Source organism: Pogoniulus pusillus, chromosome 32 (assembly GCF_015220805.1).
Source record: "Pogoniulus pusillus isolate bPogPus1 chromosome 32, bPogPus1.pri, whole genome shotgun sequence".
Classification (NCBI taxonomy): domain Eukaryota; kingdom Metazoa; phylum Chordata; class Aves; order Piciformes; family Lybiidae; genus Pogoniulus; species Pogoniulus pusillus.
Genome location: NC_087295.1, coordinates 815,505 through 838,335, shown reverse-complemented (window position 1 = coordinate 838,335; position 22,831 = coordinate 815,505). Strand labels below are relative to the sequence as shown.

Genomic DNA, 22,831 nt, shown 5'->3' with positions numbered 1-22,831 from the left:
CAAAATCCTGGGATTCCGAGATCCTCCAGCCAAGAAGGAGCCACCCTGGTGGGTCAACACCCATAGGAAGGGGAATGAGGTCTCCTGGTGGTTGGAAGAGTAAAGTGAAAAAGGGCAAGCCCCGGCCCTGTGTCTGAAACGTGGATTGAAACACTGCAAGAGACCACAGCAGGACGAATTTCACGCAGAAATCTCTCCTCTGCTCCAAACAGACTGCTCAGCAGGCACAGGCAGCTCAGTGCTAGCAGATCAGCAACCAGCTGTTACAGAGTCCTTGCTCAGAAAGAGAAGAGACTGAACACCACAGCCCGGCCAGGGCAGACCAGGCTCCCATTTCACTCCAGACTGTGGCATGGTCTCTTTAACATCTGTGAGCTCCCACAATCTGAGAGGAAGGGGAGGTTAAGGGGACTCTAAAAATCCCTGGCAGGTTTCAAAGACTGAGAAGTTCAGAGCTGATGTCACAGCAGCGCTGCCAGTTTTACACACCGATGGACAGCCTGGAGCTCGGCAGCACCCTGGGGCTCTGCAGGACACCAAACCTCTTCCTGGGCCTCTCCCCAGCACAGAGAACAGCTGAAGTGCCCCTCTGAACACAGAGGAGCTGCAGTGTGAGCAACAGCCTCTTGCAGCAGCCAAGCATTAAAAAGGAACTGCAACAACTCAGGGTGCACAGTGCCAGCTGCTGCTCTCCGAGGGCAGCACAAGCACCTATGCCAACTGCCACTGGCCATGGGCAGACCAGGGAAGGGGAAAGAAAACTGGAGGAGGCATGGGAGAAAGAAGAGCTGTCACTCTCAGCCTCAAGCCTGGTGCTTCTCTTCAACCACTCCAGTCCACTTGAGTACCTGAGCATGCTTGGTGAAGGCCAGCAGCATTGCCATGTGTGGGAACGTCCCCAGGAGTCGCCAGCTCCACCTCTACCCAAGTGGCATACAATGGCCTGCAACACTGCCTCTGCTACAGCTGGGAACTGGGCTCTGCAGCAGAGCCTGCCCAGCAGCCTTCCATGAACCTCCTCCAACTCTTTTCCTTCTGAGAAGAGCTTTTGAACAGTTCAATATAAAAGCAGAGCCCTCATAGCCTACCAGAGGTCTGAGTGTGTACTCATCAATCCACCTCTCCCTCCCCAGCTCAGCTTTCCAGCACTTCAGCTGTGAGCAGTGCCACCAGTGAATTGCAGACAGTGCCACTGCAAAAACACTCCACAGAGAAAAAAGGTCCTGGAAGCTATGAGGACAAAGGCTCTTTGCAGAGCAATCCCAGCTGGCTCGGAGGTGCTGCCCACAGAGCGTCCCAGCCAGCAGCCAGCTGTGCAGGCAGCTCCGGGGAGCACCACCCTGCACTGTCTCTCCCTCCCGCACTGCACTTCCCTCCAAGGGTGCCTGAGCTCTGTGCAGAGGCAAAGCCACGCAGCCCCTCCCGGGCTCTGCAGAGGCTGAGGAGGGGGTGGGCAGGCCGTGGGAGGCACTCACCGTTTCGTCAGTGCAAATGGAGTGGACTTGAGTCCCAAACATCACCGAGGTGAAGATGAGAAACAGGAGGGCCTCAAAGCACAGGAGGATGAGGAGGATGACCGTGGTCGGTGGAGAGAAGGAACTGCACTCTGTGGAGGCAAAACAGCAGGGTTAGAAAGGGAGAGAGTAGGCAGTGCAGCCGCTGCAGAGCGCCTGCTAAGCCCCAAATGCCTTCCACCCCCAGCCTGAAAGAAGCTCTCCCTTCTCTGCAAGGCGCAGAGGGAAGCTCTGGCGCTCTCCAGCACTCGCAACGCTGAAACCACCACTGCTGCAAGCTGCTCTTCTTCTGGAAAGCAAAAGCAAACCACTGACCCCCTTCAGGAACGCAGCTTGCTTCTGCCCCCAGCTGTTGCCCAGCACGCTGAGGGCAAGGACTCCTCTGTATTTCATCTGCAGCTTGAGCTGGAAGCTTTATCTTAGCAGATTTTCCACGGTGATGAAGTGCATCAGCAGTGCCAAGCTGGTGCTCAGGGCACAAGGCTGACTGCTTCTGTAGCACCAGCAGAAAACCTGAGTCTGCTTCCTTTCATGATTGCTCTAAGGCATAACCTAAACAAGGGGAGATGAAGCCAAACTCTTCCTTCAATTCATACTCCGTGGTGCAAACTCAAGCAAGAGCTTGGTCACCACAAAAGAGGAGCAGAAGGGGAGGAAGAAAAACCTTGGGGGGCAAAAATGCTGCTGCTGAGCTGAATGTCAGAACCTCTCCACAGTCCTCTGCCATCCAAGAATGCTTACCACATGCACACCCCTGCTGCTTTCATCAGGAGCTAAGCTTCAGCAGACAGGCTGCAACCAGGGGCTGACAGAGTCAGCACAGCTCCAAGGCAGCCCCACCTCTCCTAACTGCTCTGCTCTGCCACTGAGACCTGGCACAGGTGCCAAGGTGCTTCCCACACAGACACAGGCTCTGAGAAAGGGGGCAAAGGAGAAATCTGCTGGGCTCGGGATGTATCCTTGCCCTACGGTCCTGGCCACCACAGGCAAATCCAGATGTTGTCAGTGACAGCCAGCAGCTGCTTCGCAGAGCTCTGCAGTGCAGAACCACCCTGCCAAATCCAGCTGGTGTGCCTGAGCACAGCCACCCTCTGCAGCACTACAGGCTGTGTGGTGGCACCGAATGGCACCAACAGCCCCAGGAATACAAAGCTAAAGCTCTGCCCAAAACATCCCCCAGCAGCACCCACATCTGCACAGTGCTGCTGGACTTGGCCTCACCCAGAGGCTTCCTGTGCCCACCTGTGCCTTTAAGAACCCCTCTCAGCTGGCTTTAGAGCACGCCTCTTGCTGGCTGTGCCAGAGCCAGGGCCAGGCCCTTGCAGTTTGGGTTGCTCTGGGTTGGTTTGTTCTCGTGAGGGTGGATTTTGGATCCTAGTTGGCCTGTTTTCCTGGCTAGTCTCACAGGAGTGACTCACACTACCCTCCTTCAAAAACATACCCCCCAGCTGCTGCTTCCCTCGGGCTGGCATTAAGGAGCCGCACGCCACGGCACACACGCGTCTCAGCTTCCCTCTGGGCAGCACCAGACTCAAACCAGGGCTTTTCAGGACAGAAAGCCCAGCAGGTCAGAACGAATTCTGAAGCTCCAGGATTAATCACAAACCCAAGCAGAGGCAGCACAGCAGAGCCCTGAGAGCATTCTGAACCCAGCACCAAAGGGGCTGCCCCACGTGCGAAGCGCACTGTAGGTGCCACTGCCAGGCTAACCTGGCCTGAACGACTGAGGTGTTCCAGCAGCACTTACTTGTCCAGTCCTCTTCAAAGCAGTACAAGAAGTGAAATCCCACCATGATCAGAGCGTGCAGGGAAATCAGTGCTATATACATCTGGAAAAGAAAGGATGTCACAGAGCTACCAGGCAATGTGAAACGCTCATCCTCCCAGCACGGTGACGGCGGCAAAATGGGTTTTAACAAGTGCTTTCCCCAGAGGCAGACACAGGCCTGGAAAGGCTCTCTGCAGCTTTAATGCTTTGTACTTAACCCTTTGGGGTTTAAATTAGGTCTTAGCTTTGTCAAAAAGGCTTTAATGCTACACAGGCAGCACAATTTACCAAGAGAGGGCTGAAAAGATCATTCTGCACCTACAGACTCTGGCAGAGGTCAGCAGATACCACAAGTGAGAGAGATGTTGTTACAAGAACCCCCTGTGGAAGCAGTAAGAGGTGAGAGGAGAGCATTTTGGCTTTCCTTGCAAGCTGAACATACTGCTGTCCTTTCACCTCTTTGTGTCTCAATGAACAACCAAGAGCAAAAACAGCAACCCTTACTTGGTTTCTCTCAGCTACAGGCAGAGCTTAAGGCAGCCTGCTGGAAAGTAGGTGTCAGCTTCCACAGAAACCCTTTAGCTAGAACTAAAAGCCCCAGCTCACTTCCAACGGGGAAAGAAGCCTTCCTCAGGGCAAAGCGAGGGGATTGGGGCTGCTCTGTAAGCAGCATCCTGCCAAAGCCCAGCCCAGAGCAGTAAAGCCTTCCCAGTTAGCTCAGAAGGCCCCTTGCAGCTTGGCCAGGCGAGAACATTCCTACTTGAACCTACAGATGGCTCAAAAGATGTATGAATAAAACAGAGCAAAGTGCTGCTGAAGCTCAGCCTTGGCCTGCTCCTGCTACTCCTACGGGGGAGCTGCAGCTCAGTTTGATGAGGCAGACCTCAGCCCTGCCAGAGATATGTACTACTCGAGCCTGCCCTCCTGCTTTCTTACGCAGGACGCCACAGATGGAGCACAAAAAGTCAAACACCTCCTTGCTTTTCAAGTACAGAAATAATCCACTTCCAAGGAAAAGGTGGAGAACTCCTGCCAAAGGCAATGCAGACTTCCCGCTCCCCGCTTCAGATGCGGCAACTGCTCTTATTACATGATCCCACACAGGTCCTCATGCAGCTACAACACCTAACAGCTCTGGAGGTGGCCTGGGAGCCCAGCAGGCACAGCGAGTGCAGCAGGATGGCTCAAGAGAACTCACTTGCCTTACAAAGAGGTGCTGAACAGAAGTCACCACGTGCCTCACCCCTCCCCACCCAGCACCCTTCCTCTGGTTTTGCATCGTGTGTGTGCTTCCCTGGGCAGCGAGAGCAGAGCCTTGCCCAGGGACTTGTCACATACTTACTGTAAACAGTACAAAGTACTTCTGGTTGTTCTCTCCCACGCAGTTGTTGACCCAGGGGCAGTGATGGTCCATCTTCCGAATGCACCTCTTGCAAACACTGAAACAACACAGGCTTCACTTGCCACACCTTCCCTTGCAGGAACGGGAGAGCCCACAGGGGGCTGGGAGGCTCAGGCACTCAAGGAGAGCAGCAAAGGTGAAATTCAGACCTAAGCGTACTGGCCAGCAGGCTGCAGTGCCCACCTGGCTGCTCAGCACGAACCACGCCTCACCAAGTCACTGCTGCAAGAAATTAATGCCCAGGAAGAGACCTCAGCACAAGGCTCACATCGTGGTGCTGCCACGAGGTGCTTCAAACACGTCCAGACAGATGGAAAAACATCTGGAAAAACATCTGGGACCGAGTTTGAACCTCTTTGGGCTGTGGGAACATCCACGGATTCCAAAGGAACCAAGCCCCAAGAGACATGGAAGGCAGTAACAAAGGGAGGTCTCTTTCAGAGCTGCTGATGGCAGACTGAGGTTTGCTCACCAGCGTTAGCTGGCAGCAGGAACCTGTGAAAGACGACATCAAACCCAGCACAGGAGAACATTCCTGGCACCAAGGTAAGCCACGTGCCAGCACAAGCCAGAGGGGGCAGCCGCTCAGTAAGGCAGCACCACCTTGTGTGCTCAGGGTAAAGTCAGGTGGCAAACCACTTCACAGAGCCAGACCAATAACATCAAGATTCAGATGCCTGCCAGCATGCACACTGTGGCTAGAAGTCAAGGAATTAAAGGATGACTGCTTTGTCTGGACATCATTCTCTTGCTCAGTCAGGACCTGCCTCGACTGACATCACAGTGGAGCCTTTTTCCTTGCCACTTGCTGCCAGGGCAGGAGAGGGAGGGCAGTCTGACGGCACAAACCAGCACGGCAGTCAGACCCGAAATCCCCAACCAAAGGAGGACAGACCCAGTAAGGAAAGAGGCACTCCAGAAGCCTTCTGGCAGCACTGCCCCAGGATGGGGAGCTCTGCCCACTTCAGCTTTCTCCTAAGGGCAGCTCCAACAGAAAGCACAACCACGTTGTGGCGAGCACTGACCCATGCTGCAAAGCTCTCCAGCAGAGCAGCCTCGAACGCACTCGGCAGGGCAGGGGGATCCCCAGGGACACCTGCCATGCCTGGAAAACAAACCAGCTGCCACAGCCCTGACCCTGCGGGAGAGCTTGGCTGGTCCCACCTCCCACCATGGGGCCCGGGCAGGAGATGCTTCTCCTCAGGCAGCGAGGGTACCCTGCTGCAGCGGGAAGCAGCAAAAGCCTTGTTTGAGTAAGTGGTTTGCAATGAGATACACAGGGCGGGGCAGAGCAGGAGGATGACTCCCCAGGGTCTAATTCACTGTGCACACACTTCTCTTGGGATCTGAAGCAGGTAAGGCCCCAAGCAACCCCTTCCATTGCTCCTAGGTCTTAGCTCCTGAGGGGCAAAAATGAAGCAGTCCAGCCAAAGCTGACCTCTGTGAAGGAGGCACTGCAGCTGAGAGGGAAGGTTTCATTCCATGTTTGTGCACCAAAGGCAGCTGGAGGGCAAGCAGAGCATGACACTAGCTGGTGAGAAAGCAAACACAGAAACCAACCCCGAAAGCTACCAGCAGCAGGGCTGCCCATACTCAGACCCTCTCCCCTCCTAAAGCACCCAGCTGAAGAATCACAGAGCACCCTGATCCCTCAGGCACACAGCTCAGCACCTCCTGCTGATCACAGGCACAGCCTTCCTGTGGCAAGCCCAGCAAACCCCTCTGCACCAGGCAAAAATGGGTTGACTGCAGGTTCCAAACAGCCTCGGTGGTCAGTGGATCAGTTTCCCAAACCTTAGTGCCTAAAAAGTTCTCTTACAGCACAGAAAAGATGAACACAAAGCCTCATCTGCACGTCCAGCTGAGGAGTTCTTTCCGTTGACCTCCACTGCCAGTCACCAGCAAAAGCATTTCAGCTGCCAGGTTTCATTCATAATTAAAGAGGTGTCAGAGGGGATTTTACAGTAGCATGAATTAGTGATAGGCATGATCACACTGCTCCTGCTGAGAGACAGCTCCTGGTGCTGATTAAAACAGCAAACCCCCACAGCATCTGCAAACTAGAGCTCTGAAAACAAACACGGAAACACAAAGAGCAGAACAAGTTTGCTCAGCCCAGGACCACAGACTGCCCTCTCCAGGAGGCTGCTGCAGGGATCGGCAGCAGCCTGACACCAGCCCTCTCAGCCTGCACTGTGCTTCCAGCAGGCGAGGAGCAGTGACAGTCACCTGCTCACTGGAAAGCAGGCTCTCTTGCTGCAAGAGCAGAAGAGAACTCCAGGAAGCAGCTGGACTTTTATGCTGTCTTTAGCACTAAAAAGCTCACTACCAGTCCCTCTCTCGAGGGAAGCTTTCCTACCAGGAAAAGGCTGGCCAGGACAGAGCAGCAGCACAGAGTCACTCAGTGAAAAGGTGGAAGTCAGAACTCTTAACATTAACACAAAAAGCTGCTTGGACATTAAGTTCTGACTTAAGTGTTACTTCTACAGCTAGTCAAAGGCATCTGTGCACACCAACACACCTAGAGGACATTGGCCCCTGGGGAGCCAAGGCCCCTCCTGGCTTTCTCTGCTTTCACACAGAATCACAGCATTAACCAGGTTGGAAGAGAACTCCAGCGTCATCCTGCCCAGCCTATCACCTAATCCTTCTAATTAGCTAACCCATGGCACCAAGTGCCTCATGCAGCCTCCTCTTAAACACCTCCAGGCACAGCGACTCCACCACCTCCCTGGGCAGCCCATTCCAATGCCAGTCACTCCTGATGGGAAGAACTTCTTCCTAACAGCCAGCCTGAACCTGCCCTGGCACAGCTTGAGGCTGTGTCCCCTTCTTCTGTTGCTGGGGGCCTGGCAATGGAGCCCAAGTCCACTGCCCTGAGCCTCCTCTGCTGCAGGCTGCACACCCCCAGCTCCCTCAGCCTCTCCTCACAGGGCTGTGCTCCAGGTCCCTCCCCAGCCTTGCTGCCCTTCTCTGGACACCTTCCAGCATCTCAACATCTTTCTTAAATTGAGGGGCCAAGAACTGGACACAGCACTCAGGGTGTGGCCTGAGCAGGGCTGAGTACAGGGGCAGGACTGCCCTGCTCCTGCTGGCCACACTGCTCCTGACCCAGGTTGTGATGTCTCTTGCCAAGCCACATTGACAGGAAAATGATGGAGCATCAGTTAGTCAAGACAAAAGTCACCTCACTTCACAAGAAGTGGCCCCAGCCTGCTGCAGATGGGAACTTGTCAGAAAAGGCCTGAGAGTTTCTCGGAGAAGCTTGGCCATGCCTGGCACTGCTGGCAACAGAGGGCAGCTGCCAGTCTCTCAGCCTAACCACTCCAGGCTCAGACTCCAGGAACGATTTATACCAAGGCATGCTGGATAACTCTTGAGGCCCTGATAAAAGGCAAGACTTTACCTGCAGTGATGTGCTCTGTCAGGTTTGATGCTACAGCATTTTGGGCACTTGTAAACCACTTGTCCTGGCTTTAGCTGTAAACTCTCAATGAACTCCTTTGTGGCATTGCCTTTGGGTACGGCACCCTGCAGCAAAACAGAAACAATGAAACAAGCCAGAAGATTAACCTGTGCACGAGTGCTAAGAGCAGCAGAATGACTTAAAGCTAAGGGAGGGAAGAGGAGAGAAAGAAAAACCTCCCTAGGATCAAGTTTCAAGAGAAGTAAGAAGATTGAGAAATGAAAGTAAGGTCCTCATGTGTAGAACCACACACTCAAAATAGAATTTTGGTGATTTTTCCCCCCAAGCAGCAGTCAACCCTCACTTAAACAATTCTTGTTTTATTATTCTATAACAATTTTGCCATAGATAAGAATCCTCATCTGCCTCTTCACATCTGTCCACAAATTTACCATGCCAGTGTTTCACATCCCGAACTGGAAACCACAGCAGAAGCAAGCAGCTACTTCTGAAGCATCCTTGTGTGCACTAGGAACGGTAGGCAAACACCTCCTGTGTTGACAGCTCTGCCTCCACTGGGGATTTGTTATTTAAATTAGGGTTTAGCATTCAAACAGCGAACACTAAGAACCCTCCCACCTGAATCAGCCTAAGTAAAGCGCTCCTAGTTGTGCAATACCCACTTTACAACAAACCTTTCCACAGGTCACTGCAGCAGCCTGAGTTCAAGGGTTTCCAGCCTTCCTGGAGTCAGGAATTTGCTCAGACAACATAAACCACGCAACAACAACAAAAGGCCATGAGATGTGCTGTGTGAAGTCAGCGCTGCTACACTGCCACGAACGCAGCTCAGCGGACAGGAGGCCTTTGAACTGAAATCAAAGCACCTATGTGGTGTTCTCACAGCCTCCTTTTAACACACCTCTGCGACATCCCAGCAGCCACGAGCAGGAGTAGGAGACACCAGGCAGAAAAGTGCATGTTAAGCCACTGCTGTAAGGCTTTCCTGAGCAGCCTTTGGGACTTTCCACAACCCCCTCCCCCGCATGCCTGACCCATCCCAGAATGACTGATTCCCAGTAAATGCTACACCTCCTGTTCTCGCTCTGCAGGGTGCAGCAAAGCACAGGAAGCAGCTCCAACTCTGAAGAGTTGAGGAGCTTGTTTATTTCTGATAGGAAATGGTTGTGTTTGCCTGGGCAGTGCTTTCTGTTCCGTTCGGATCCCAGATGCGCCCCTGGCTCTCCATGTCCCAGCAGCTTCCTCCACCCCAGCTCACACTGCCAGATGCTGCATCCCTTCACCCTGTCTTGCCTCCTCCCTTTGGTTTAGCTGATTTCCTCAAAGAAACCAAACCAAACTCTCAGTGGCTCTCACCATGCACACACAGGGAATTAACATCTCTTTTCCCAGTGCCCCAGCACAGACTGCATCTGCTGCTCCAGCACTGCTTGCCCAGCCTGTTCAGCATGCAGCTTTTGTTTCAGAAGGGTTTCTGCTAACTCTGCAGAAGAATTCCAGTGACCTGAAGGTTTCTAGGCATTAAAGCCACACACAGAGTAACTAACAGCAAGATCCCCTAGGACACAAAGCACACAACTAATTGCTGCAACCCTCTATTCCTCAGGCCGGGAGTTTCAGAGCCTCTGCCCAGCAGCAGCAGCTGCCTGTGTTTTCCGTCTTTGCCATGAGCTCTGAAATGCCCCAACCCCCCCAAAACCTGCCACTTCTGCAGTGCTGTGGCTTCTGGCAGAGCTGGAAACTAAGAAGCAAAGCTCAGACACCACACACGACATGGCACACAACAAGGTTTCAAGTAGGACGTGACATCCAGAAGGAATAATTAAGAGTATCAGAGACTGCCACTCCCAACAGCCAAAGCAACACTCAGGAGGAAGAGGCCGAGAGGAGGAATCTGAGCTTGTTTTCCTTACACCAAGTAGTGGAGATGAGGTTTGGACCTGAAGCTGCTATGCAGAGGTTACTAAGCAAAACTAACGACAGGCTGCTCAGCCACTGTCACGTGCTCAACTACCTGCTCACTAGATCAGAGATGGGCAAGGCCTTGCAATGCCCATAGAGACACACAAGGAGGTCTTCCAGCTGTGCTGCTCCCCTCTTGCCTCAGAGCTGGCAGCAGTTAGCACACTGACCCCTCTGCCAGCCCCCTAGAACACATGGCACCGAATGCTGCGGCAGCGCATGCCAAGGCAGGCAGCCCAAACCAGCTTTTCCAGCTTCCTCTTTGCCAAGACATGACAGGCCACAAGCACGAGGTCCCACAGCAGGGAGGCAACGGCAGCAGAGAAACGCTCCCAAAGGAGAGGAGTTCTGCATGCCACAGGCATCTAAAGCTGGGTCCTCCACTTTGCTGCTGACTCGAGTGGGACGAGAAATTAGCACTGCACAGCAGCAGCCTGACCGGGCAGGCTGGCACACTGAAGTTATCCACAGCTGCCACTCACTCAGCAGCTGAGTTGCCCAACAGCTGGCAGACAAACCCCACCTGCCTCTGTGTGAGAGAGATACTCACTGGGTCTGTCAGCATGGCCCGGCAATGCGAAGCCAGGGCCAGGAAAGCCAAGGTGTTGAAGAGTGTGCCGTTGATGGTGCTATAGACATAGTCTCTGGATGGAACTAGCATGACAAGGAGGACCACGAAGTCGGCATAGAAGACCAGCATCCAGGTGACGACAGCACAGGCGATGCCGCAGCCGTCCCGGATGAACCACATGGCTGCGGGCGCCGCGCGGCTGGCGGGCGGCACGCACTGCTCCGGCCGCAGGTACTCAGGCTTCCGCTCAATGTCTCTGACGCGGGGGACTGGAGGAATCATCATAGGCTGTTATGTCCATACTTGCATCTGAAAGAGAGGCAGAAAGAGCCTTCACTGCCGACAGACCTCCAGCCACAGCATGGCACAGGGACAGCGTGGAAATTCCACCCTGCTCCGGGGCTTGCGAAAGAGCAGGGAAGGTAAACGAATCTGACGCAAAAGAATGGATTTGGAAACCACTCTTGTGCTTATCAGAACCCTCTTACTCCAAAGGCTCACTTAAGTGCTGCCAAGGCTCGCTTAATTACACACTATACCCACAGGTGTGCCACCTCCACCCCGCCAGAGGAAAGGCAACAAGAGTTTAAGGGGAAGAAAGCGATCAGGCAGGTGCCACCAGGAGCTGCCACAGCAGGAAAGCTGAACCAAGAGCTGGACACTGGCACGCAAGAAACAAAGGAAAGGCCTGGCACAGCTGGCAAGGCCCCTTCTGTTGCCTCTCACCTAGGCAAGGAAAGGCACTTTCCTACCGATACTGGGAAGCTTAGCACGTGGATGACAGAGGCACAGATCTGGCTGGAAGAGATCTCCAAGCTCATCCAGTCTGACCTTTGACCCAGCACTAAACCATGTCCCTAGTGTTTGCTGCCACTGTACCGGTCCTCTCCACCTCTGCAGGCACTTTTGGAGCCAGCGAGTGCTCTGTGCAGGTGTGCCCAGCACTGTTGTTTCAGTGTGACTGCCACCCAAGGCGGGCACCGTGGAACGCCAAAAGCTGCTGCTCAGGCTCTGGCAGGGGAGCAGTCGATCTGCACCAGCAGTGTAGTGCACTCCACGCCAGAGCACGCCCAGAAAGCTGTGCTCTGCGAGCAGCTCTTTGCACCCTGCGCCTTCTCCCAGGGGCTTCTCAGCAGGCTGGCTCCACACTGGTCTGAGCACTCAAACCCAACACAATCTATTCCCAGAGACCCACCCTCTGCAGCAAGAGACAATCATTGTGCTACCAAATACACGGGACTGCAGAGGGTGCAGCGGAAGGGCTTGGCCTCCTGGTTTGGATGCTCCCGGGGGAAGGCAGCTACCAGCTCTCTGAATTTCAGCACACACAGATTATTCTCTTTCCTTCGCAAAAGCAGCCCCAGCCCGAGTGCATTTTCCCCTTTTACACCAGGGAAGGGCAGACAACGTTCACTATTCTTTGTTGTCAGAGGGTGGCTTAGGTTATGTTTTCTGCCAGCAGAAAGCAGCTCACACTGAAGCTCTTTTGCATTGCTACAAACTGTCGCTGCTGGCTACACAAAACGGGCAACTTGTACAGAAAACACTGCGAGGACCACAAGAGTCTCCAAGATCTTAAACGTCTCTCCAAACTTTTATGTCTCGTTTCTGTTGAAGCTCTATTGTGCATAACAGCAACCCGAGCTGCTCTTGCCCTGCCTGCAAGGGAAGGGGATAATAGCTTGCTTTCTAGTTATTTCAGGAGGACAATTGGTCTCTCACAGCCAAAGACTGAAGTTAGCAATGAGCAGGATGATTAATTAAGGCCAAACACAGAAGTCCACATAGAATCCACATAGAATCAACCAGGTTGGAAGAGACCTCCAAGATCATCCAGTCCAACCTAGCACCCAGCCCTAACCAGTCAACCAGACCATGGCACTAAGTGCCTCAGCCAGGCTTTTCTTGAAGACCCCCAGGGACGGTGCCTCCACCACCTCCCTGGGCAGCCCATTCCAATGCCAATCACTCTCTCTGTGAAGAACTTCTTCCTAACATCCAGCCTATACCTACCCTGGCACAACTTGAGACTGTGTCCCCTTGTTCTATTGCTGGTTGCCTGGGAGAAGAGGCCACCCCCCACCTGGCTACAATGCCCCTTCAGGTAGCTGTAGACAGTAATAAATTGAGAATTATTTACCCACCTGAAGATACATTCATCATTAGCTTTAGTAAAATAGTACAAAAGTTAGATCTTATTCTTTACAGAGTTGAAGAATTAAGTCTTAGATTTCATTTCACTATTCTCCCCTTCCCCCAACCCCCCATGGTGTTAGCATGAGCCACTCGGAAGGTAGGTGCCTGGAACTGCTACTGCCACAGCAAGAGCCAAGAACACAGAGCTCTGAGGTGCAGAGAAGTGGAAGAACCAGAGTGTTTACAGCAGCTGTACTCTCTTTGTGTGGTACGGAGAAGCAGGGAGAATTGGGGCACTTTGTTACTCTGCTGCTTTTAGCATTCAGTATGCTGCCTAGTGAGGAGATTATCCACCTGCAGAAGGTGCCACGGATCGACAGCAAAGCATAGCAGCCCTCTGCTGACACACGCATCAAAAGCAAGGTAGGTGGTGTGAGGCTCACTCACTTCAGAATGTTGCAGTGTTCATTATCTGAAGAGTCAACTTAGAGCAGCTTAAGAGTCTCAGCTTCTCCTCTGCATGACCCGGTCAGGGTGGTTTGCTTTAATTCCAGTACTTACTACACACAAACATCTGCTTTTGTTTGCGTGGTCCAGCCCGGTGCTCTCCTGTAAACAATACCCCAAGCCCCTCAAGGCCAGCAGACTGCAGTGGGGATGGAGCAGTAACTTGCCCTAACTGCTCTGCCCTTCAGCGCGGCTGCACACCAACATATGTAACCTGCCGGTGCCTCCTGCCCCGCAGCAAACGACATGTAAACAAGGCAAAGGGCTTAAGGACTTCATCACTGTGCCAGGCTACAAGGCAGGCCACCGGGTAAGAGTGCGACACAATGACAACACAGACATCAGGCTAGCTTAGGGACATGTCAGAGCAAGACCTTTTCCTCTTTTTCATCTGGAAGATACGTGGCATCAGGGGGGTAATCCAAACCCAGGTAACAGACACGTTAGAAGTGGAAATCATCCACATTAACATCCACTTGCAGCTACAATGAACACTTAAAAGATGCTGTGGCACCCCACAGACAGGCGGTACCTGGCTCCTGACCTGCCAGAAGCCATGCTAGCAGTCTCTGGTTTAGTGGCCGCTGGCCAGCAGAGGATTCAAGGAGAATGAAGGAATTAATGACGTGAGCCTCCAGCCAAGGTGCAGCTGAGAGCTACCCCAGGTTCTGAGGTTATAAAACGTGCACCGAGCTGAATGCCATCATCACCATCACCCAAATGAGCTTCACCTGATTACTCATACTGGTGAGATCAGGCACTTGGGCATGACTTGCCAAGCTACAGTATTACTGTGCATGCTGCAACCACTTCCTCTCTTAGCAGTCCACTAACGTTAAGCTTTGGGAAGAGTTTCTACTTTGTCACAGGAACTCAGTGAGCTTCAAGTTCTGCTGGTTACATGAACCCAATTCTAGAACTGAAAACACAAACCAACCAACCAGAAATGGATAAAAAAAGGAGAAAAAGAGTAAGACTAAGGCAGACCGTGGCCATTTTCCAAGGGTTTCAGGTTAAAGAGATTCCCTCAGGTCGGCTTCTATGTCACAGAGTCCACTGACTGTGGAGAGCTGACAAACACCACCCAAGTTGACTTTGCATTGCCATGAAGAGGAGGCACACACACAAGCCCAGCCATGCCAGACTGAGGACAGCTAACCTTAGTGAGCGAGGTGCACAGGACAGGATGCCCACTGACACAAAAACCTCTGAGCAAGCAGACAAACAGCCATAACCTGTAAAAGGTATTTTTGAGGTTTAGTTCATTTTTCTGTACATAGAACTGCAGTGATGAGACCACTGCAGATTTGATCTTCCTTTGCACCAGCCATGAGAAGGAAGTGTGGTTCCCAGCTTACCTTTGCTTCTCCTGCCAAGCTCAGTACAGCCCAAACCTAACAACGAGCCTGTCAAAACCTGCTCAAGCAAGTTCCAGCAAGGATAATAAGGAAATATCAGCATTCTCATATCAGCATTCTGATTTTTCCCCCCAATGGCTCCTGCAAGGCCTAAAAAGCTTTATCTGCTCAGCAGGAGCGGAACAAACCCGCCCAGCACTGCGGAGAGTTTTTGCCTGTCTCTTTTGGATGCAGCCAGACCTCTGTTTGCATGGCAGGTGCCAACCCCTGGGTCACCAAACCTCAGAGGGTCAACGGGACATCTCCAACAGGTCTCTGAACAGCAGCTAAAAAAAAAAACAACTATTATTAGCAGGCTGAAATTGGCTACAGAGAGCTCCACTGCCGCTGCAGTATTTCAGAGACTCCACACGTTTAAAACCAACAAACCAGAGAAACAAAACAATCCTAATGCAAGCCCTCTGCCAGGCCAAAACCCACTGCTCTTGGGTTCAAGTGACAAAAGCAGTAAGGAAGGACCTGGCTCAGAGCTTAGCACCCGATGACTCACATAGAAATGTCAGAGGGCAGAGCCAGGCAGCCACCCCAGGAGCAGGTCCCAGGATCAGAGCCAGCAGATATCATCTCTTTTATTCTCCTGAAAACCCAGGCCACACTAAGGAGCAGCTTCAGCCTAAGCACTATGTTACCAGTTACACTTCTGCCTTTAGCAGCAGGCCCACGAGCATCTCAGGTGCCCCTGAAGCCATGCAACTTCAACAGCTGCTGAAATAAAATGGCCTCAACCAGAAGGTGAGTTTTACATTAAACCCATTAAAAACAAACCTAAAAAAAACCCCAAACAAACCACAAACCAACAAGGTTTAGGGGGGGAGAAAGTATTTTCCGAGTCTAAATGCACAGGCCCTGCCTGGGGAAGGGGGAAAGAGAGCACACAACAGTAGATGGTAACCCAGCTACAGTATTTATCTATACCTGATGGGAAGAAGTGGCTTTACAGTCAGCCTAGAAAAGTGTTTGCATCACTGACCACTTGGATGAATCATAACGTACTATTTTCACACCTAAACTGGTCCCTTTGAAGTGACCAGGCATGAGCAAGACCTTAGTAAAAAAAAGATCACAGTAAAAAAAAAATCAAATCCTACTTTTATTATTTTTTATTAGGAGCATCTTACTAGAGGGGAACATTTTATTGAAGCCATGAATGTGTGTAGAGCACGTTGGAAAAGCAGCATGAATATGCAGCAGGAATTTCTCCCTGAGGAGAGCAGGGGGAGGTGTAAATCTCCTCAAAGACATCCATCAGAGCTGGAACTCCATCCTGGGGGCTTGGATCAGGCTGCAAGTGCCGAGTGCCACGCTCAGAGGAGACACAAAGCCCACGGTTCCCTCATTTCCATCAGGGCAAACAACAAGCAACTCCAGCAGTGCCAGAGGAATTCCCTTAGTGGAACTGTAAGGAAAATATGGCTGAATTTTCTCAGCTGGAAACATAGAGGTTTACTCGTCCTGATGTCTGTGGCAGGCAGCCTCGCAGGGCAGACGTTAACAGCTTCTTGGTTAACACTGACACCATTTCTGTTTAACTGTAGGCTATGTGTTGTATAAATAAATGATAATGCAATAGGGATTGCCCTGCTGACCTGGGATACCTGGGAAGTGACTGCACTCCCACCTCCAAGGCCTGTCAGCTGCCAGGGAGGACACAAAGGCAGTGTAGTTACTGTCCAGGGTGTGTTGACGCTGGGCCACTGTAGAAGAGTGACAAAACTGGGGCAACATCTAAGAACAAGACACAAATCACAAGGGCAGCAAAGGCTGAAGTCAGACTTGGATCTGATGGCAGAGTGATCAGAACAAGCTCTTCATCAGGGCTGGAAGGTACTTTACAGAACTGCCATCAGTATGACCCCTTAGAAAATAACCTGGAACTCCTGAACCATCAGAGCTGCAAGGAGAACACAGAAGTTCTGCCACCTCAGCCCCACGGGTCCCCAGCTGACTACATCCACCAGCTACTTCTCTGCCAGCAGAGCACAGCACTCCTGGACATACAGCTTTGTGGCACAGGCATTTCTCTGGAGCGAGCGCTGGAAGGGAAGAGCAATCTCACAGAAGGGACTGCACCAGGAAACACAAAAACCCCAAAGGGAGGTGTGGTGCTTTTCCACAGCACTGCCCTAACCCCAGCAGCCAGCCTGGCCAGCCACAGGACAGCACAACCTGTCCTGCTCTTCCACACACCTTGGCAATTTTGGTGCTGACTCGGGACTTAGAAGAGCAAGCTGCAGAGTGAAGGGAATGGCAGTTCTCCACTTGCCCTGCATCACCCTGCTTCTAATAAAAAGGGAAGGCAAAAAGGAAAGGACAAAGGATTGTCTACACAAGCAGCATTGTTTTTAGCATCTATTTTGAAACTGCTTCCTTGCCACAAGGAATGGATTTTCCACAGAGTCAGTGAGCAGTTGCAGATTTAAAGTTTTAATTGTAGTAAGAAGCTGGTAAAATCGTCCTGAGTTAAAAAAGGTGTTCTGAGTATTGCTGTTCAAGGCAGAAAAAGCACTTTGAGACACACTTCTTTGCTCAGGTGGTCTAATCCAGGACTTGGCTCCCACCTACTTGTGTTACAGCCCCTCTCTGGCAGCATGAACAAGTCTCTCAGTCTCCCTGTACTTTGTTCCCCCACCTGTCATCTACACTTCTTCCCTGCTGCATAGAGGCAGGAGAGGTAGACGTGTGAAGGGTGTAAGGCTTTTAGGTTTTAAATGCAAATACTACACTTAAGCAGGTATCTAAACCAACCATACAGAGGGCAGACATTAAAAGAGGGACCAAAAGATCACCACTTCCACCCTAAGCAGACCTGCAGTTAAAATCATGACTGCCAGCTGCCCCTTTGTGATGGCAAGAGTTGGCCTAGACAAAGCCCATGCTGCTGCCTCAGAGAACTGGAAAAACCTGCAGCTCAGAGCTGTTTTTCACCATTACAGCTTTTGACATGCAGTAAAGAACTCCTAGGCTGGCAAACTCAGTATTCCTCTGCTCACTGGTGCATCTGCAGTCACAAGGGATCCCTGTCTCCATAAAAAACCCACAATTTCTGTGTGTAAACATTGATTTTATTGCCCCTCCTAAACACCGAGTGCTGGAGAGCAGACTGACTGCAATACCCAGTATATTGCTTATCTGTTCTGTGCCATATTGGGCATCAATAATTCAAGCAGGCAGGACAAAGTTGTATCTCACACTAACATCTCCCTGCCACGATGCTCTCTCCACTACAGTACTACTGTCTTCCCACTAGGAACGTGCTTCCCTCTCTTCTTCCAGTAAATAGTACCTCACACTGCCTTTGCTCACTCCTCCTGTTGCAGCTGCAGCCCGTTTACCTCGGCCATGCTACACTAGGTTCAAGATTGGTTGCCCCTGTCAGCTCTGCACTGTTGCAAAGCCCACAGCTGAGCTTACCACACCATCCACTGCCAGCCTGGCAGCACAAACAACAAGGGCCTTGCACTTCCTCCCATTCAACATTCCTCCCTTGTCCAGGGCTATTAACACTGAGTTTTCTGTGCCCTTGTTTTACTTACTATTACAGCTTCTTGGTTTTTATTTCTCAGCTGAACTGTGCTGCTGCAGCCTTCTTTCTCATTTCCTTACTCCCCCTTCCCTTTTGGGTTTTCTTCCTCCTTGCATTCCTCCTCTTTCTCCTGCAACAGTCCCAGGTCTGTAGGGTCACCTCGTAGCCTGGTAGGGAGAAGAGATACGGGGCTATAAGCCTAAATAAATCTCTCTCCAGTGCCCAGAAGTGCTTCCAGGCACTTCCCACTCTGGGGGCAGCCAGAAGCAGGCAAACCAAGTTAATATGCCAGTGCTCCTGCGCATGCAGCACTCCTGTGCATGCAGTGGAGTGAGAGCCAGTCTCTCTCTGCACCTTGCCTGAGACACCTTGCACCTCCTGCTGTGCCAGGAGTCCTTTGGCACTCTCAGCTTGCAGAGGCAAGCTGGCTGGCTCCTCCAGACTCCCTCCCAAAAGGACAGTGTGTGAAGTCTTACTGGCAGACTTGCTGCACTGCAGTCCCAGGCCAGTTACAGGCTATCAGGCTGCCTGTACAACCCAGGAAATACCCAGTTCTGATCCGGAAAGCTACCTTCTCATTTTCTCTAGCACAACCTTCAAGCTTCAGATTAGTTCCGTGCTAATATGATGTTCTGAGTGCCACTGTTCACATCTGGCTTACCAGCTAGACAAAGGACAGGGAAAACAAAAACTGACAAGCTTTTCTGTCTGGTCATCTTTTACACTGCCTGATGTCTTCTCTCAGCAAGGCAGAAAAAATGTATTCCAGAATACTGCACTAAGAAAAAGGGCACCAGAGAAAGCCAGAAGCTGTCAGTTAACCTCTGCAGAGAAGAGCTGAGGTGCAGTCAAGCCATTTCTCAGAGTGACACTGCTGTAGGTGTCCATCACCTACCCTGTAGTCTCCTCCCCAGGGGAGATATCCCACTATAGACATGTGGGAAATGTTTCCACAAGCACACTTCCCTGGAATAACATGACACACAGGTTTCAGCTGCACTGCCCACGTTCCACTGGAGAAACATAAGCCACCCATGCTGTTAGATAAGAAAGACCCTCAAAGCTGAGATGCCATTGCCCAGGCCACACACAGCCTGCTGAAAGCCATCGCTCACTTCCTGCTGCTGCCACAAAGGAAACTGCCCAGAGGAGGCACAGAATTACTTGGATACAACAGCCCTGTGCCTGCTGGGGAATGAAGGCAATTCCAATCCAAGTCATACATTGTCTGTAACTACACCAACGACAAAGAAAACTAAAAAGGAAGCAGAAAACATAACACGAAAATACCCAAGAAGTGTGAGACATCACAACAAATAGTTTAGCTTTAGGCAGCCCCTAGGTGTGTCCTTTTACAGACCTGTAACTGCACAGAGCTTCTGGCTGGCACCTTCTACATCTCCATGGGCATTCAGACACAACTTACTACAACCAGCAGCTCCCATTGGTGTGCCAAATACTATTGCATCACGAAGAGCTAGGCTGACAAGCATCACAGGTGCTTGAAGGACTGGCTCTTTATTGCACACGGGGCCGCATTCTTAAAGACATCTGAATTAATGTGTGGTTCCTCTTAGAACAACTCCTATCACCAAAACACCTATAACGGCATACAAAAGATTTGCTGTCTCGATTAAGCAAAGAACAACACTGCACTCACTATAGCCTTGCCACCTACACCACCAAGCATCGGAGGCAGCCACTCACTGCATCAGACTGACCACCCAAATTGCTCTGAACTAGAATCAAGGGAAAGAAAACTAAACGAGCTCCACCGTCCACTCGGCATCCCTCATGGGCGGGCAGGCAGGCAGGCAGCAGAGCACATCACAGAGCACACTGCTGCCTCCTCTTCCCCCAGGCCATCATGGGCTCTGGCTGTTCCTTACAAACCGCCTTTCAGAAGTCCTCCAGGCACACTCAGAAGCAGCTGTTCAAAACCAGCCCAGATTATTTCCTACTGACATAAAACTCACCATCCATGTCGACCAGACCTGCTGCAGTACAGCACCATTTCAACACCGGTGACTCCTGCCGCGGAAGTCAGGCTGCACGCCGGTCTGGCCGGACGGCTGCGGCCAAACGCCAGGTGCCCACAGCCAACCTCTAAAGCCAGGTCTGTTCCGCCGATGGGCACATCTCACCGCTGCAGTGCTTTAACACACCGGGACCCCTTTTCAATGCCTGCAGCCCGGGGACAGAGCACAGGACTCCACCTCATCACCACTGCCCAAAATCAGGCCACAAAGCCTCACCCCATCACCGAAAATCATTAACAGATAGTAGGACCCCAGCTCGTCACCGCAGCCCAGAACACAGCACAGGACGCCGAGAAGGTTGCTGAAGGCTCCAAGTTCCAATTTCCCGGCAGCGCTCTGAAGGGTGCCCGGCACAGCCTGAGCCTATCTAGCCCGGTACTACCTCGCACCTTCACCCTCGCAGTGTTTACAGCCCAGCTCCGCAAGCCCGACCCCACCATCTCCCCTTCGCCGCCCGGTGCCGACAGTGCCGTGAGATGCCGCTGCGGGACGCGTCCCGCCCCTGTCCGGGACGCCGGCAAAGGTAGGCAAGCACCGAGCGGCCCTCGGCCGGCCGCGCCGCCACCCCACCCCTCGCCACTCCCGCACGGCCGAGGGGGCTACGCAGGGGAGCGGGCACCGTCCGAACCGGGGGAGCGGCAGGCGCGGCCTCCGCCTCGGCACCGCGGGGCCCCGCCGGCGTCAGCCGCACCACCTACCCCGCAGGCCGCCGCCGGTCCGGCGCGCACCCTGCCGCCACCCCCGCGCCGCGGCCGCACGCCGCCAGCGCCGCCGCGCAGCGCCGCGCCCCATGCGCCCCGCCGGCCCGCAGCGGCCGCCCCCCGCGCCTGCCCCCGCCGCCCTTACGCTGGCCCGGCGGGGAGGTGGGGCGGCCGCCGGCAGCAAGCAGGAAGTGAGCCGCGGCAGGCAGCGCGCCCCTGCCCTGCCCTTCTTCTCGTCCCGTCCTTTCCCTTCCCTTCCCCGCCCCGCCGCCGGGCGCGGCGTCAGGGGCTCCCCGGCCTCCGCGGGTAGGCACCGGCGCCGCGCCCGGCGGGGCTCGCTCGGCCCGCTCCGGGCCAGCTGCCGGGTTGCTGCAGGGCCGCGGGTGGCCGAGGCACGCCGGCGCCGAGGGTGCGTTTACGTCTGCGGCGTGCGGGGAAAACGGGGGAGGTGTGAGGGGAAAGAGCACCTCTTTTACGGTTCGCTTTCAGACGGGCTTCACGCACACCTCGGAGCCCCGCGCAAGCTCGGGTGTACCTGGTTTGCAGGTACCAAAATCCTACAGACAGAGCCTGTTGCTGCAGGTCTCTCAGAGTCATTTAGCGTGAAGGAATCGTTTAGTTTGGAAAAGCCCTTTGAGATCATCCAGTCCGACCTTTATTTCTTGATGGGAAAAGACAAAAGTCTGTCTGTGGGCAGGGCAGTGGTTAAGTTGGGTGGATGCTCTCTGTCCACCATCTGCAGCCTCCCCAGGTGCCAGTTTTTCACATCCCTAGAGGTTCCCTCCAGGCTGGCTTTAGGTCACCCAACACGTGCCCTCCATCCACCTCGAAGAGATGAGAGGAAAAGGCAACGCTTTGCCCTCAGTAACACCCAACCCAACAACGGGCATCCTCTCTGGCTGGTCATCTTCCCTGTTGCCTTGTGGTGGGGAATTTGAATGCCATAGGAAGTGTATTCCCATGGGATGCCACACAAGCCAGACCTAATGTCCAAGCTAAACCTCACTGGGACAACTGAGGCCATTTTCTCTTATCACCTGTTACGTGGGAGAAGAAACTGACACTACAGTGACATCTCACTACAACCTCCCTCCACTCAGCTGCAGTGAAAAATCTCCCCCGAGCTTTTCTCCAGGCTAAACCACCCCAGCTCCCTCAGCCGTTCTTGACGGTGCTGGACTTGTTCTGCAGCCCTGTCAGCACCTTTGTGCCCCTCCCATGGGCACACTACAGCACCTCAGTGTCGTTCTTGCGTGAAGGGCCCACCTCCCCGGGCAGCCCATTCCAATGGGCAATCACTCTTTCCGTGAAGAATTTCTTCCTAATGTCCAGCCTAAACCTGCCCTGGCGAAAAAAAAACACCCAACCCCCTTAATTAGTGCTTCAGTATATGAGTTGTGAATTGCATTTCCCACGCCAGTTTCCCAGGGATACCTGATGCAGGACCAAGGGCACTCTCCCAACGAGCACAGCTGGTTTCCTCCCTGTTTCCGCACCTCACAGGGCCTTTCTCGGAGCAAAAAACCTCTGCATCTCCTCAGTTTTCCTGCTACCTTCCCCTGTCACTCCCCTAGCACTGGGTACTGCCAGAGCCTCCTACGGGAGATTTTACCTTGGCACGGGGCAGGCATGGTGGTTTACCGGGAGCGGTGGTTGGAGGCGGCGGTTTCCAGGACGTGAGGTGCTCAGTGGGCACCACGTCCAGAGCGCTGCATCTGCGCCCCATGAAACGCTCCCGTGCGAGGATAAGGGCTGCCCGCCCTGCTCCGCCTGCAGGCAGGGGAACTCCGGCATCCAGCCGCGGCAGACGCCGAGCGGCCGCTTCCCGCCCCGGCGGCTCCGCAGTGCGCAGGCGCCGCACAG

The 22,831-nt window shown here is 53.1% G+C and overlaps 1 protein-coding gene across 10 annotated transcripts in view; it reads right to left on the bottom strand.

The window, feature by feature from the left end:
* ZDHHC3 (zinc finger DHHC-type palmitoyltransferase 3) overlaps positions 1-22,801 on the bottom strand; it is a 29,586-nt gene extending 6,785 nt beyond the window's left edge. For 5 of the 10 annotated variants that reach the window (XR_010308078.1, XR_010308076.1, XR_010308077.1 and 2 more), the window contains exons 1-6: positions 22,581-22,801; positions 10,624-10,953; positions 8,091-8,215; positions 4,625-4,721; positions 3,262-3,343; positions 1,476-1,606 (exon numbers count right to left, since the gene is read on the bottom strand). Coding sequence is in view for 7 of the 10 variants with exons in the window: in XM_064169805.1 (XP_064025875.1) it covers positions 1,476-1,606; positions 3,262-3,343; positions 4,625-4,721; positions 8,091-8,215; positions 10,624-10,929 (741 nt within the window). In the remaining 3 variants the exon portion in view is untranslated. Of the gene's footprint in view, positions 1-1,475; positions 1,607-3,261; positions 3,344-4,624; positions 4,722-8,090; positions 8,216-10,623; positions 10,954-18,238; positions 18,396-20,204; positions 20,714-20,965; positions 21,001-21,113; positions 21,242-22,580 lie in introns of those variants that run through there. The other 5 variants (XM_064169800.1, XM_064169801.1, XM_064169799.1 and 2 more) reach the window with 5 other exon arrangements.
* Between the last annotated feature and the right edge of the window lie 30 nt (positions 22,802-22,831).